A 16,097-nucleotide genomic window follows, 5' to 3' on the forward strand; every position below is an offset into this window, starting at 1 on the left:
AGTTGCAGATGACATGTAAAACCAGGAAAAAGCAAGGATAGTTTTTCGCTGCCTGTCTGTCTGTGGTTTGATAACAGAAACATGTTCTCGCTGTGTCCCACTGGCTATCAGTGACCCGTCAGACAGTGACTTAGCTCTGATGATGCTTTTCTTGCAAGAGCTTCCTTTTCTCCTTGGCTCTGTGCATTTGTAACATTCTTTTTGTTCTGGAAGTGAAGTTCCATTGGCTTGGCCTGATTTCACCGCTGCTAACTTCTCCTGCCGAAAAGCATTTCCAGGCTATCTTCCTGTAGTAGGCTTTTTGGCAGGAAGAATCAATAGCATGATGAAATATGAAAGCCACTAGAACCTTGCCTGCCTTTGGGGCAAAGGGAAGTCTTTGTGGGCTAGTGATAGAAACGGTGGATTTTAAGTGGCACGCTAGTCCTCATATTTATCTAATCCTTTTGCATTAGGCTTCTTGTTGCGTAAGTTGCGTCAGTACAGCTGTTTGTAGGGTTGCATGACAAATCAGAACAGGTTAAAAATCATCTGCCAAAGAAGCAAGGATAGAAATGAGAGAGGGGAGAGGGAGTCTTGATTTAGAGACTGAACTGCCACGCTGAGAGCTGGCTGGTTCCTGCATGATTCCAGTTGGTGGAGAGAGCAAAAGTTTTCAGTATCACATTGTCACTTTCTCCCTGTCATCCTAGTTCTGCCGCAAGAAGGAGGAAGAAGTGACTGTGAAAGCTCCTGTTGCCTTTCCACCCCTTGTTTCCAGGTTTTGTACTGAATCACAGCCCTAGAACTTGTCCATTTTGTCAAGAGTGCCAACAGGGAGTAGAGAGATGCCCAGGTGAGGTAAAAATTCTGTTGCTAAATGAAGTGTAGATATTCAGGGAGAAAAGCAGACAGGGGTGGCATTAAAAGCTGGCCTGAGAAGTCCCCACCAGTTTTGTATCTAAAATCTCAGTGGTATCTCTTGGTTGACCTTTTTTCCCAATCTCTACTTTCAGCTGACATTGGGCATCCACATTGGGTTTAATGCCATTGTTCCACTACAGCATGAGCATCTGCTTCTGTAGAGGAAAATAGACATTCCTGGTTTAAGTTCTCATTAGCAGACTTGCTCATTTTGGAGCTGTGATGTCTTGATAGATTTTTGTCAAATTCATGAACTAATTTAGGATCTAACCTGGGTGGCTTGAGATGCTGAAGGAAATCAGCAGCTACAAAGAAACCGGTGTCTTTTACTCGGCTGATACGCTGGGCTGCTTCTGGTCTGGTCTTCAACCAGTGTTCTCAAAATACTGCTGGACTACGCTGCTGTTTAACTCATACTTACGGTGGGGTCCCTTCATTCTTACTGAAGATCTGTGCACCCTACCTTTATACTTCTTGTGTCTAGTAAACTTGAAAATCTTGTGTAATCTTTTCTTCCTGGACGGTTGCTACATTCCGTCCCGTAAGTGCCTGTACTTCAGGACAGATGAAGTTACTTACGTGAATGGTGCCTCGGGGTCTTTCAAGGATCTTCTCCAATATAAACTGTGTATGTAGAAGTTGTAGCTCTGTAGCTTTTTGGAGGGGGGAGAATCATAGCATGCTGGGTACTGTCTATTCAGCTTATTGGTGTTTGGTCTTGACAGGGTAATACAGACAGGTACTTATTGTATCATTTTGTTGGTTGAGGTCGTCCTTTACAAGATCGATGTTTTCTAGACACCAAGTCTCACAACAGTTTGGTGCAGTTTGGTTGTGATGAGTTGAAATGCATGTATAGGTATCTCCAAAGCCCGTTGTATGTTACTGTCTCACTGTGGCACCTCCGCATTTCTACATGCTGTTTTATGTAACGTGGAGAAAAAAATGGTGGAGGTGAAAACGGGGGCGTGCTTACATGAAAACACAGGTTTGAGACAGAGCAGCCGGGAAAGCTACACAGCCTTCTCCGGCTGCGCGCTGAGCACTCCGGGCACTTCGTGGGAACAGCTCCACTGATCAGACAGGAGTACACGAAAACGCGCGCATGCATCGAAGTGCTTTCCTGCAGGATCAGCTCAGGGCGAGCATCTGGGAGAGCAGGCCGCTGGTGTGACACGTTCGCCCGCTGCCGTGCAGGTAGGTGGGTCACACTGCCAGCCCGCCGCTGCAGGCTCCCTCGTTTCAGCCCTCAGGACCTGTGGGGTGATACACGCAGCTCCAGTGGGCTGCGAGTGCTGGGCACCCCCCCCACAGACACCCCCCGAGCCGTGCCCACCCGGCGCAGCCCAGCGGTGGGGCTGAGCCCCCGAGCGGGTCCGGCAGCCGGGGGCTGCTGCGCTGGGGCTCGGCAGCGGTTTGTATGTGCAGTACAGAGGGCCTGAGCGCTCGGCTCCGTGGGGGTTAGTTGGGAGCCTGGCTGTCCCGCTGTCGGGGAGGTGTCACCTTTCCCTCCATCCACTGCTGCCGGAGGGGAGCGAGCTGCCGCATCCCACCGGCGAGCGCCCCGGCCCGGTGGTGCCGCAGGACCCCGCGTTCGCCTGCGGTGCCCCGGGAGCGCGGGGATGGTGTGCGTAGCCCTGACGGCGCGGCGGGGGCCGCCGCGGACCCTGGTGACAAGGGGCGCCTGTCCCTGCGGCCCGGCGTTGCAGTGTGACAAACGCTCCTTTTGGCGGCGGCAGCAGCCGCGGGAGCCGCGGCCCCGGTGCGGCTGCGGGGGGCGGGCGGGGCGGGCGGGGCGGGCCGCAGGGCAGGGCCGGGGGGCGCGGTGCGGGGGGACCGTGCGGGGCGACCTCCGGGGGGGCAGGGGCTCTGCCGGGCCCCCGGCCCAGAGGGGCCCCCGCGCCGGTGCAGCCGCCTTCACTGCCAAGGCTGGAACTGCTGGGCCTGGCACTGCCATGTGCCCAGAACTTGGTGCTGCGCGTCATGTGTGTCATGCGCGTTATGCTCCTCACGCCTCATCTCTCCGTGTTCACCTTGGGGGGTATCGATATTTTGGTTTTTGACCGAGAAACAGAATTATGGTTGTGCTCATTAACCTTGCCTGGCAGCCTGGCTGATTGCACTTGAAGGAACCTTTGCTTTTATCTCTGTTCACACCCAGTGCTTAGGGGTTTTTCTGCTGGAACAACAGAGGATGTACAAATTTCAAAGCCAGTGCAAAGATGATACTCAAAAATTGGTACTGATTCCTTTTACAGCGTTGGGAATGGCGGGGGTTAGTAGCCTTGCCCATAACTGCGAGATGCAAGGGGTGAAGAGAGGGCTGTAGGGACGATGACCAGTTGGTGTGGCACCCCAGCTCTGGGAGACCCACAGTTCATTTTGGTGGGGTTCACTCCCACTCCTTAAGCAGGACAACTTCATTTTGTGTGCTTTACATATGCATGATGTGCTCCTGCAGCCCTTACTCTCCCGACAGCCTATTTCTCCAGCAAGCAGACGACAGAACCACCCCTCTACGTCATGAAACACGGGAAGCCCAAAGCGCAGGTTGGAAAAGCCAGGGCCTGGCCGGAGCCACGCTTCAGGCAGGAGTTGGAAGAGCTGCTTCTGCTTGTGCACAGTGTGCATGACAGGCATCTAGACTACACATACAATATAGTTACACGTATGTGTAATTTTTTGCGGAACCGTTGCGCTGGAGATGGGTGTTGTTCAAGCATAAGTGACAGTGGGGACGGCGAGGAATGCGCGTGCAAGCTGTTGTGTACCCATGAGCCGCATATTCTTCTTCCACGCTCCACACAATAACCCAACATGTAAACCCAATGGTTGCTCAGTGAGCGGCTGATGGAGTGAAGTGTTCAGTGCTAGATGTAAGTAGAAGCCAAACAAAAGCCCTTCACCACGTTTTACACTTCTACTGTTAACAATTATGGTACAGACAAGTTTAGGTACAGCTGAGGCTGGTGTCCAGGTGGTAAATTCCAAAACAGCACAAATTTTGAATGCCTCCGAGGAGAGAATTTGACTGAGCAGAAGAGAGCGAGCTGTAATTTCTCAGGCAAAGCGTAAGCTGCCAGAGATGAGCTTCTGAGATACTCAGCCATTTATTTTATTGAAATATTTATGTCTGATCTAATAAAAAGATTACTTTTAACCACTTCTGCATCTAACTGGATGACACCCCTTCACAATACTAAAACCCTCAAAATCAGTCTCTGTCTTTTTATGAGAGGTGGCTCTCTTACTAAAGGCTATGGGAGAATATTCTGCCAGAGAACTAACCAGTCACAAGGTGGAATAAAAAAAAAAAACAACCACCACCACCACCACAACCCTGTGTTGCAGGCTTCTTTTCAGTCTTACCTGTAGCACAGCTTTATACTAACCAGAACAGTACAAATGTTTGATGCTGCTTTCTCAGCTCCTACTCTAGTCTGGTTTTTTTAAATGTCATTTTCCTACCGCATGCCAGCTAGCTGTCTTACTATGACTCCCTCAGTTACCCAAACATCATCTGTGTCCCACAGTATGAAGTGTAATTACACATTTAATAAGCGGGAATGGGAGGCGAGGAAGAGTAGCTGCTTTGCCTTTTATTCCATTGGAGAAGTACTTGAAATTCCTCACATTCTTCTCCTGTTAACAGTATGTTTACTTTTCATCACTGGGTTATTAGGATTAGCAAAAGTCATTGCTTCAAGCTCATTTAATTTGAATTTAGTGAAAGCAAACTGCCTCCTGCAGACTGCAGGAAACATTCTTCTGCCACAGAAATGTATTAATTTGCAAAAAGCAGCCACCAAAAAACACGAGACCGGACGACCAATTCCACCCCACGTTCAACATCACTGGGCATGCATTGCATTCTAATGAAGTACCTTATGTTGCAAATTCCAGGACTGTTTGAATAATCTGACAGTCTAATTAACATTTCAGTCTCTCTATCAAACATTTGCTTTCAATGCCAAGAAGCTCTTTCTGTATATACTTTCTAGACTGCGGGGTTGCAGGCTGCATACACCACTTCAGAAACATCATTTACCCAAAGAATTAAGACTTTGCTTTTCTCTGGTTCGTTGCTGTGTCTGTAGTAGAGCTCATATTGATTTTCAGAGAATCCAAGCTTTTCCTATTTCAAAGTTTTCACAGAAAGCTCTTGCATTTGCTGTATTTAAGTCTGTTGCCTGTCAGAATGCTCTGCTAAGAGTAGTTAGGTAAATATTTCTTTATTAAATGATTAATTCCATAAATAAATTCTTTTAATTCATTGAATATAAAATTAAAATCATTTACAACTTATTCCAGTATTACAGGGGCTGGAAGGGGTTAAAAAAAAAAAAACCACAAAGAAAAACAAAACAAAACGCTAGTTTGATAAATAAAATACTCAGCTTTAAAACAACTGATTTCTGTTTGCCATTAAACTACAGTTGGTACATAATAGCTGCCACTGTGAACACCACACAAGTGCCCACCTCAGGAAGGAATGTAACTTCCAACTTGGTTGGGAAAGGGTGGGAGAGAATGGAGGGAAGGGGAGAAGCATAGTGTTAAATTGGATAGAAAAGAAGTTTTCATAACCGGAACAAAACATTTATCTGATCACTTACAAACAGAAAACAGTATGTAATTAGATAAGGTGCTCCAAAAAGAAGCAGTAAAGTTGCTCCAGTACTATGAAGCTTTAAATATGCTTAAATCTCTGTTGCATTAGTGTCCAGTTGCACAGTGCACTCTTGTAACATAATGTTGCCCTCAAATGGGCAAGGCACCATCTCCATCAAAGGTCCTTTCTCCATGGCTGGTTACTTCAGAATTCTGTTTAGCATCCCACCCCCAACACAACTTAGTCTCTAAATTTGTGAATGTCATTGACTAGTCTGTAGTAGGGATAAGCTTCATTCGCATGCGGACAGTTGTAGCTGCATCGGCAGGACTGGATCATCATGACGCTCTTGGTGAAGGTTTCCCCATCATCACAGCGGAACCTGATCTTGACAGTCCTGGTCTGCTGGGGCGTACAGCACCTGCCATCCACGCAGGAGCCGCAGTACTTGGGGCGGTACTTCTTCACGCTGGAACATCCGGCATAAGTAAACTTCACCGGGGATGGGGACTTCTTAGTCTTGGTGCATTTTTTCCCCTTCTGTAAAGGGGAGGCAACGATATCATTATTATTATTAGCAGGAGATTCTTGTCCAGCCTTTACCCTCTACCCAAAGCAGTTTGGAAAAAGAGAGGAGCACTGGAAGAGTCTGTGTTTACCTTTAGGGAGGCGTAGCTAGGCTGGCCACATGGCCTCACTTCACATATCCTGGTCTCTTTGATGAGCTTGCAGTCGGGATTGTCGTTGGTCACCCTTGTGGAGATGCCAGTTCCGCACGTCTTTGAGCACTGGGACCAGGAGGTTGTTTGCACAATGCACTTGGGATTCTCAAAAGCTCGGCCTTGCGGCTCAGATCCAAAAACTGGAAAAGAAAGGGACGTCTTAGCCTACATACACCCTCTCACTGGGTTTCTTTCTTTCTTTCTTTCCATCGGGGGTCTAAGGAGTCATACAGCCATCCTCCCCTGCCGCCTCCTCCCCCTGACTGTCACTACAGAGAGGAGCCCGCACGCACTCACCAGGTAGCATTTTCAGGCCTCCCTTCACAATGGCAATGAGCTCGTTGTTCCTGGTCAGTTCGCCTTCGGAATCATCTGGACTGAACTCTTTGCTGAAGAAGCCTTCCAGCTCATCCAGCGCATCCTTGCTCTCATCGCAGACCCACTCTTCACAGCACTGCCCGGGCACTTTGACCAGCCTGGGGCTGGGACAGCCCAGGTTGGGGAGCGACAGCTCCTGCGGGCAGAGCGGGATGCAGCCCACGGCTCCATCTATGCACGTACACTGGTGCTTGCAGTTGGGCTGGAAGCTTTCGCCGTTCTGGTAGATTTTGGAGTTGTACTCGCAGGGTCTGCCCTCGGACTGCGCTGCGGGGACCAACGGGGAGGGAGAGGCGGGAGTGAGCGGCGGGAGCGCCCGTCTCCGCACAGGTATTTCGCTGCCCGTTACATTCGGCGGGCGGCGGCGGCGCCCCCCCCTGCACACACACACCCCCCCGGGGACGCGGGGCCAGAACAATAAGTCAGTCAGGAATCACTTTTCCTTATGTGCGTTTAGCGGAGCCCAGACATACTGAATCGCATTCCAGACTGCTGAAGTCATGTGCCTTTCTGCCAAGCTACCAACAACAAAGCATAACCATACATGGGCTCGAAGTTACTAAACTTTGGCGGCACAGGGGCCGCGGGTCCCCCCCGGGGGGCTGGGGGCGGGGGGCGCCGCTTACCTCTGCAGATGCCCTTCAGCGCGGCGGGGCTGGCGCCGAAGTTGCACTCCAGCCCCTTGGTGTGGTCGCAGGGCAGCGCCCGGCTGCAGTCCTCGTTCAGCTGCTTGGCGCAGACCTTGCAGCAGCCGCAGCCGTCCGGCACCAGCCCCACGCCCGGGGCGCACTGCGGCACGGCCGCCGGGCAGCGGCACACGGCGGGGCAGGGCGAGCCCAGAGCCTGCGGAGCGGAGCACAGCGGGGGCCGGTGAGCGGCCGGGAGCGGAGCGGGGCCGCCCCCCGCCGCCCCGCCGCGGGCAGAGCCGCGGCACTTACCAGGCGCGCCAGGCAGAGGAGAGCGGCCGCCAGGGCGCGGCGGGTGCCCGCGGAGCCCATGTCGAGCGCCGGCGCTGGGAGCGAGGGACGGCGGGGCGAGCGGAGCGGAGCGGGGCCGGCGCGGTCTGAGGCAGCGACGGGGGCGGCCGCCTTATATGGGGCGCGGGGCCGCCGCGTGCGCCGCGGCGCTGACGTCGCGCGTTCCGGGCCGCGGCCGCGTCCAGCGCTCGCGGCATCCCAGGAATGCGGCTGGCGCGCGGCGGGCCGCCCCGCCCCGCCCCGTCTCCCGGCACCGCGGCCGCTGGCGGCGGCCCTGCCGCGGGGGGTCCCCCCCGCCCCCCGCTCCCCGCCGGGGCTGCCCCGCACGGCGCGGCGGCGGGGGTGGGCCAAAGGGGACGCTTCGGCGCGGGAGGGGCCGTCCCGCGCGGCGCGCCCCCGGGGCCGTCCCGCCCGCCGCACGGCGCACCGCGACACCGCGGCCCCGTTACCCGCACGGACGCCCCCACCACGAGCACGTTAACGCGAGGAGCCTGTCCTGGTGGGGGCTGCCGGGCCGTGCGCCCCCCCGCCACCTGAACCGACGGCGGCAGGGCCGCGGGGCACCCCCGCGCGTGCGGGCGGCACCGGGGCTGTTCCCGTTAGTGCCGCTGCCCGAGGGGCAGGCGGAGCGTCCCGCGGCGCCGCGGAGCCCGGCAGCGGGGCCGTGCCCCCGGGCCCCCGCCAGGTGCCTGGCCCCGCAGCGGGGGGGGGCGGGATGGGACCCCCGGTCTCCTCCGCCCGCCCGTCACCGGCCCTGCCGGCCCCCGCTCCAGCGAATAGTGTTTCCCCGTCGAAGTTTAACGTTCGGGGCTGGGGGGGTGGGGGGGGGCGTTCAGGCTTCTGTTGTGGCGTCTTTGCTTTCCATGGCCGTAAGTATTTCCAGATGGGGATTTAGACACCAGACGTAACAATATTTCCATATTTGGTATAGCAGTAGCCTGCATTTTTCACATTTTTCTGCTCTGTTATCCAACCACAAAGCATTCTTGACAGCTTCAGATGTTGTTAAATATAGCCTTAACTTCTGTTCCCAGGGCAGGAAATTCTTTGGAATTCCTGTTTTTCACGCAATCTGTCTATCATGATTTAGGAGAATTGCGCTGGAGGAGCCAACTGGCGTTCAGCTGCAGTTTGCTCCTTGATTGAAAAAAGCCCAGCAGCGGAGGCTGCTACCCAGCGGCGTTACAATAAGTCCCCATTCCAAGGATTTTTCTTTGCAAATGAGATTATTGTTCCTAACACAAGTTTGGGGGTTTTGGGGGTTGGTGGTTTTTGGTTGGGTTTTTTTGGTGTTGTTGGTCGGGTTGGTTTTTTTTCGGTCGCCTCCGAGGCTGGAAGGATGGAGGAGCGGATTCAGAGGAGAGGCGGAACTCTGCAGAAACTCCTCCAAGGCCCACAAAAAGTCCGGGGGGAGGGGGCGAGGGAGCCGGTGCGGAGGGAGGGGATGCGAAGAGGAGGGGGATGCGGTTAACCTGGCTGCGGAGCGTTTCCATACGGTGAGCGTCTGCGTGCGCCGCTCCTAAAGGATGGGCAGCGCGGGAGGGGTGCGGCCGCGGCCCCGCCGCTCCCGGGAGCGCAGCCCCGACGTCTCGTCGCCTGCCCGGTGCCACCGCCGACGGGCTTACAGAAAGGACCGTTTCAGGGGGACGACGAGGCCCCGGTAAGTGCCGGTGCGGCGGCCGCTGGCAGGGCCCCCGCGTGTCCCGCTCCGCGCCGCGTGCCGACACCCGCCGGAGCGGCGCGGCAGCCGCGGGGACCGTGCGGGAGCCGCAGAGGAGCGGGTGTGTGGTCGCCCCGGGGGCGCTGCCCCGGCCGTGGCTGCAGCCGGAGTGCGGCGGGGGTCCTGCCCGTGGCCCCAGCCCAGCCGGGCGGCAGCGGCGGCGGCCCGGAGCCGGTGCCCACAGCCCGCCCGTGCCCGTGCCCGTGCCCGCCCCCGCGGAGACCGCCGCCCCGGCCCGCCGCGACGGGACGGGATGGGTCGGGCAGTGCCGTGACCCCCGGGACGGAGGCGGCGCAGGGCCGTGGCTGGCCCCGTCGGAGGAGCTGCGGAGCGCCGGCCCCGGCCGCTTCCTCCTCCGGGGCTGTGCCCGCGGCCGTGGCCGTGCCCGACGGCAGGGCCCGTGTCCCCGGCACCGCCACCCCACCCCTCGCGGCGGGCCCGGGCGGCTGGAGGGCTCCGGTGGGGGCAGGGGGGGGTCCTTTCAGGCAAGTACAAAGATCGCCGTTTACATTGCGGTGGGTTCGCGGCTCGGGGGAGGCGGAGGTGGCGCTGTGCAAGCTCGGGGCGCCCTTTGCCCAGGACTTGCTCTTCAGAGGGCGGTTTTCAGCCTCACCCGCATGCCTCACAGTTTGACCAGAAAGGACAACAGCCGAAAGGGAAATTCAGCCTTTGGTGACGTGCAGCTGTCTCCCAAGGCTGCCCGTGTGTACCGCGTAGTGCCATGGTGGATGGCGGGGTGGTGGGACATATTTCACGTGTCCGTGAAGCAGTGGACGGAGCCAACTGGCCGGCCTCAGCGGCTGCCCCCCAAACAGAATGAAATTTCTTTAATACGGAAAGGAATTTGTTCCGACCTGGCTGTGCCCCAGCTGGTGATGAGGAGCAGCAGGGCTCGGTTCTGCTTCCAGACTCGGAGCGAGCCGGTACACCAGGCTCCCTGCGGTGTTACAGGGCTATGCTTCTTGTCCTGTGGTACTTCAAGTTCAAAACTCTGAAGTGTTTTTTAAATGGAGAATCTGACTGGTCCTTTTTTCCCCAGGGTGGCCCTTTACACAGCAGCGTTGTGACCAGGAAGAACAAGCCTGCGGTTCAACACACCTTGATTAATGAAAATTTTCCAAACTTTTGGAAAAAGCAGAAGCAGCTAGCGCACTGGCACGTGGTTACATTGGCCAGTTTTGCTTTTCAGGGATTTATACAAACAGTTGTTTGTTTAATTACATCTAATTTAAGGACGCGCACCAAGCATTTTGCTTTGATCTGTGACTTTCACAACATTCAGCAAATGCCACAGGAAAAGTCAATGAATAGCACCTTTTCTCACTTGGTTTTGTGTCTTACCACACATTCACACAACTCTGATGGGAAACCATAACTGCACCTACATTTGCTCAAAAAAGCTCACTGCGAAAGCTTTAACAAACCTGTCCTGAATTTCAAGTAGTTGACAACACTTGAGATGGGTTGAGTTTCTCCGGAGTTCAGGTTAGACTGCGACCCCTTCATAGGCTTTCCCTGTCACAAACCATGACCCAGCGTTTACCTTCCAGGCTGTGCCTACGTGTCCTGGGCGTACGTCAGGGAGCAGGAAGAAGTTTGGAATATTTTCCTTTTTGAGATTTTGTTCAGTGTAACGTACTGTTCCAGACCTTTGTCGTCCTAAGTGAACTGGGAAATGCTCCCTTCTTCATGTCCTGAGGAATATTTCACTGGCTTCTCGCTTTTTTGTGCCATAGGCAATCACTGCTTGTCAGCTAAAGTCTGCTGGGAGCTTGGCTAATGCAAAGCAGGAATTTGAAACAGTTGGCTTACATAGCAGGTATTACAGATTTACTGAGTGTATCCTGTCGTTTTCACAGGGCTGTGTCTCTCCAGGGAAAGGACTTTCCAGAGAAACACATCAAGAAAAGATATAACTGGTTTATCTTCCCCTGGCCCAGTGTCAGTTTTTTGTGGCTGTGCGTGGGGACCCAGAGCAGCATGAAGCGCTGTGTATGACAGAGGCTCCTCTGGGTGCTGGTGCTCCCATAGACAGTAAGTACCCAGCACCAAACCGGAGCACACCAGAGGTTTACAACCATGTGGATTCTGGAGGAAGATCTTACTAAATCCAATGTGCAGCCCTTTTTTGTATCATGTTCAATTCCCTCTTTCTCATTCTCTTTTTCCTCTGACCATCCTTCACCACACGTTTCTTCCATCTCTCCTCCTCTTCTCCTTTTCCATGTTCCAGTCTTTTTTCCCTGTGGCCTTCCCTCTTCTAGTGTGTCCTGGTTTTGTCTGGGATAGAGTTAATTTTCTTCCTAGTAGCTGGTATAGTGCTGTGTTTTGGATATAGGATGAGAATAACGTTGGTAGCACACCGACGTTTTAGCTGCTAAACAGTGCTGACACTAAGTCAAGGACTTTTCAGCTTCCCACCCCACCAGCAAGCAGGCTGGGGGCACAAGAAGCCAGGAGGAGATGCAGCCAGGACAGCTGCCCCAAACTGGCCACAGGGATATCCCATACCGTATGTCGTCATGCTCGGTATATAAACTGGGGGGAAAGCTGGCCGGGGGCTGCTGCTCGGGGACTGGCTGGGCATCGGTCAGCGGGTGGTGAGCAGCTGCACTGTGCATCACTTGTTTTATATATTCTAATTCTATTTGTTATTATTATTGTTGTTGTTATTATTATTTTCCTTTCCTTTGCTGTCCTATTAAACTCTCTTTATCTCAACCTATTAATTTTACTTTTTTGTTCCCAATTCTCTCCCCCATCCTGCTGGGTCGGGGGGAGGGAGCGAGCGGCTGTGTGGTGTTCAGCTGCCTGCCGGGTGAAACCGCGATGCAGTGTTTACCCACCTCGGGCTGGGCCTCTCCCGCAGCCCCTGCCAGGCTGCTGGCTCCTGCGGCACTAAATCAACCCTCCCCGAGTCAATGGCTCCTCTCAGTCACTCACAGGAGGTGCAAATCCAGTGGGGCAAATTAAGCATAGCAATGCACAGGCAGAGCAGCCGAGTAGCCAGAAGGCTTCAGCAGCTAAAATTCAAGTGGGTTCAGATGTGGTTTTTTTCTTGCTTTGATTTACTCGGACTTTATGCTGAATTCTTTGAGTATGGCATTTCCTATTTGTTTTCTTCCTCTTCCCTACTGCCCTACTTCAGCTATGCTTATGCCTGTCAGGTTTTGTATCATCTGTGCCTTGCCTGTGGTTTCTAATATTTAGGGGGGGTTGATTTGCAGTATTGGTGCTCTTTGCTTTGTAGGTGCGCTGCATTTTCCTCTGGCTGCTGTCAAGGTGTTGCAGAAGTTCCCATCATGTGAAAGTGGAAGGGGGACTTGTGAGCCTCCTAAGCCTGCAGGGAAACAGAGAAGGAAAATTGGATGTATCAGTCAGTTGTGCTTTTTGCTGCTTCAGCGTGTGAACTGCACCACGATAGAGATAAACCTTACGCAGATGGAAGGGACATAGCAGCATAAAAGAGGCAAGAAGCATCCCTGCTGATGCTCAGCGTGCTCCCGTTGACCAGCAGTACGTACCCCAGGCTGGATGCAGAAATGCAAAGCAGTTACAGCCCACTCCTGCTTAGCTCCTTCTGCCCAGTCAGAGATTCAAAATACCTTTGTCACTGTCACTTAAGGATCTGTCATTAACTTTATTTTAGTACCAGCCATTACCATTTCCTCAGTGAGACAGGTGGATTAGTTAATATATATTCACCTACTGTCATTCACCTGTACTTCAACGCTAGGCTACATTCAGAAGATGCAACTGGCATCAAGCGTATCCCTATAGCTGAAGTTTGCAATGAAAATACTATTATGGGCTTTGGCTATCCATGCCACCAAAACAAAACCCACCAAAACAAAACCAGGTGGTCCTAGTCATATTTCTTAGTCATATGTATTGTTTTCATCCCATGCAGCAATGTAGTTTGCAAATAATAGCAACATAGCCTGAAATCTCTTTTTGTTTTCTAGAAGAAAATTTTCACAGCTGCGTCTCTTGAGTTTCATGAAGGAGGCTGAGGCATCAGGAACTTTCCCAGTGTCAGCTGAGATGAAGGTCCTGGATGGAGATCCCCACCCCAGAGAGTTAACCAAATGGCCTCAGCAGAAACTTCTTCACTTTAAACTTCGGTCCTCGGAGTGCAGGATTTCCCAGTGGAGCAATGCATGCAAACTGACATCTGTTAAGACAGAATGAGCAAGCTCAAAATAAAGTTGCTCATGGTTGCAAGGATTTAGTGGAGCTAGCTGAACCTGATTGCAGTCAATCAGGTTGTGTCTGAGAAATCCTTGATCAAAGCACACTTCCAGGCTGTGGTCCATAATGGTTGTCAGCTGTTGTCTGCCTCAGTTTGCAGCTTAACTGCACCTTGGAGACAAGTGCCTCCTGGTTTTGACGGTGTTGTGGGACCACGTGCTCCAGAATACACTCTTTTTGGTATGTTCAGGTTTGCTTATTTGGTTTCTTTTTCTACATTTGAAATGTATGGCAAGCTCTTCTTTCCCCAAAGGTGTTTTGTTTCGTTACAGTTAATAATTACAGCTACATTTCCTTGAGGTTAGTCTGTGTCAGAGCTAGGAGAGCCCTCTGCCGCCTTTCTGATGCTTTCCCTCCCTCCCTGCTGTTCTTGACCTGGTGGAACGGTTTCTTGTTGCTGATATGTGGACCTTCAAAGGGCTTGTCTAGCCTTTGATTTTTAAGAACACATTTTTGTAGCTGTTTTCCTGAAGAAAATGAGTATTGATTAGTATTTTTTTATCTTTGCATGCTAATAGGAGGGGAGGCCTGATCTGGCAGGATGCTGAACGTGCTGTGCCACACAGCGAATTCTGTCACTTACTGTGCTTTCCAGGCTAGCTGCTGGAAATGTCACAGGATTAATTTCAGAATCCCCTGAGGTGCCTGTTGGCTTTGTCTAGAATCATTACTCATTCTCTGCTACGTACACAAGCTTATTAAAACACGGTGAGACTTCGGCTGTGTTTGTTGCCTTACTGTTCATTTCCATTCTGTTCCATCTGGACTCTTACCCTTTGCCTACCAATACATTACGTGAGCACCTTGCAGTGGCAGCTAGTTGTGCTCCTCTGTTGTGCGTGCTTATTTTATGGCACACATGAGCTAACTGATGCCAGGAAGCCAGCCAAAACCTCCTCCAGGGCTACTCTGCTGCTAGAGATCAGTGACTTGCACCGCTTTCTGGCTTGTGCCCCTCGTGTCTAGCCTCTGATAGCGCAGTGAAAATAATCAATGGCAGACGAGTAAGTAGACACGATGTCATCCTTGCAGATAGGGAGGACTTGCAGGCAGCCAACAGATCGTCTATGTGCTTTAAGAATGTTTGTGGAGATGGAGTTATGATCCAAGAATGTGCAAATAGCTGCCCATCCCAGTGTTACGTGTCTGCGATTAGGGAGAAGTGCTAAACCATCTCTAGACTTGATTAGCATCCAAATTTGAAAGATGTGTCTTGAGCTGGAGCTGGTTGGGGTGATTTTTCCAGGGGAGTGAGGAGGAAACTATGTGAATGGAATCTCTTCCTCATCTTATCTCTGCTGGGGGGTAAAAAAAGAACTGGAGGGAGCCGGCTGGTGAGAGCTGGTGGGCTGCTCTGCAAAAGGGTCCTCGCGTGGGCTCTGTCCTGCAGCCGGGAGTGAGGGGCCTGGTGGCTTGTGCAGACCCACGGGGAGAAGGACATCTCTTGGAGTCAGCCAGGAAGCCTGTCTGTTGCCCACTGTTTTCCCAGGGACCAGTGTCCTCAGGAAGCAAATCGTTAGCAGGGGCTATCGGCAGACTACTTTGTTGTGGAGACTTTTTTATGATTGCATTAATGTCTCTCTTCATGTTGTTGTACAAGAATTATGACTCCTCGTGTCAGTGTGGAGATGAAAGCAGGAGCTCTTTTGCATGGAGCAAGCATTAAAAGCTAGCTCTTATGTTAATCATAAAAAGAAAATTAGTGCTGGCTATTTACTTTCAGAGAAGTTTGCTCTTGCATTGGTAATTCTTTTAACTCTTTGCACTCATCTGTATCCTCTTGTACACAGTCAGCTAGGTATTTGTCACTGTCCTCTCTGGCTGCCTGTCCTGGGGTCTGCTTCTGAAAGTCCCCATGAGCTCAGCTTTTAGACTTATGGGGGGTCAGAGCAGAAAAATGGGAGATAGGATGGGTCTTTCAGGTGGGCAGTGAGTGATAACACGACAATGTTTGTGATCGGTTGTGAGAGGAAAGCCTCTGGTTTCAAGAACTGGTCTTTTTCAGGATGTACCCATACGACATTTAGCAGTGCCATGTCAAAATAAAAATCATTGATTGAAAGTGTGACTGACTTGTGCTTCTAAAAACACTTCTAGATTATACACACTGAAAACAGTAAATATTTAATGTACAGGTTTACTTTTCCTGGTTTATAGAGAGCTCAGTGGGCCTGACAGAGCAGCTAGACAGATGTGTTTATAGCGAGCTCCCCGCGCGGGTACAATGCTGCAGTGTTTGGCCTGTGAGCACTGCAGGGGCATGCTTAAAAAAATAAGTGTTCCATTTACATTGGGGGAAAAAAAAAGTCCTGAGAATGTTTCTATTAATATTAGCTGGTGTAAAACCCCAAATTCTACATTTCAGGCCTTACATTTTTCAAAAAGAGAGGACTGGACGGTGGTTGGCGAGGATGTGTGGGGTACAAAGCGTTTCCTCGCTTACATAGCCAGTGAAAGGGCCGGTCAAGGTGGCAGCTCTTCTTGCAGAAGAGGGGTGTTGCTGAAATGCCCCTGGTGAAGGTCAGGTGTGAAAT

The 16,097-nt window shown here is 52.3% G+C and overlaps 2 protein-coding genes across 2 annotated transcripts in view; one reads left to right on the forward strand and one right to left on the reverse strand.

The window, feature by feature from the left end:
* Window positions 1–15,628, forward strand: part of ZNHIT6 (zinc finger HIT-type containing 6) — a 55,546-nt gene extending 39,918 nt beyond the window's left edge. Inside the window, exon 11 of the mRNA XM_055815120.1 lies at window positions 11,172–15,628. The gene's annotated coding sequence lies outside the window, so the exon portion shown is untranslated. The remainder of the gene's footprint in view (window positions 1–11,171) is intronic.
* CCN1 (cellular communication network factor 1) lies at window positions 5,120–7,703 on the reverse strand. The gene is made up of 5 exons (XM_055815119.1): window positions 7,554–7,703; window positions 7,242–7,458; window positions 6,535–6,882; window positions 6,175–6,377; window positions 5,120–6,055 (listed from the first exon to the last, which is right to left on the reverse strand). Exons 1-5 carry the CDS (start codon window positions 7,611–7,613, stop codon window positions 5,756–5,758), a joined length of 1,128 nt encoding a protein of 375 aa, XP_055671094.1. The 5' UTR covers window positions 7,614–7,703; the 3' UTR covers window positions 5,120–5,755.
* Window positions 15,629–16,097: the final 469 nt, after the last annotated feature.

The sequence above is a fragment of the Falco peregrinus genome, chromosome 10 (genome assembly GCF_023634155.1).
Source record: "Falco peregrinus isolate bFalPer1 chromosome 10, bFalPer1.pri, whole genome shotgun sequence".
NCBI classification, from domain to species: Eukaryota; Metazoa; Chordata; class Aves; order Falconiformes; family Falconidae; genus Falco; species Falco peregrinus.

What these genes read in the sequence shown, in the direction of transcription:
- CCN1 (XM_055815119.1), bottom strand. Translation starts at nt 7,613, where the DNA reads ATGGGCTCCGCGGGCACCCGCCGCGCCCTGGCGGCCGCTCTCCTCTGC. An exon ending in GCTGAAGGGCATCTGCAGAG is followed by an intron (nt 6,883 to 7,241) that starts GTAAGCGGCGCC and finishes TGGTCCCCGCAG; the next exon opens with CGCAGTCCGAGGGCAGACCC. An exon ending in CTAGCTACGCCTCCCTAAAG is followed by an intron (nt 6,056 to 6,174) that starts GTAAACACAGAC and finishes TCCCCTTTACAG; the next exon opens with AAGGGGAAAAAATGCACCAA.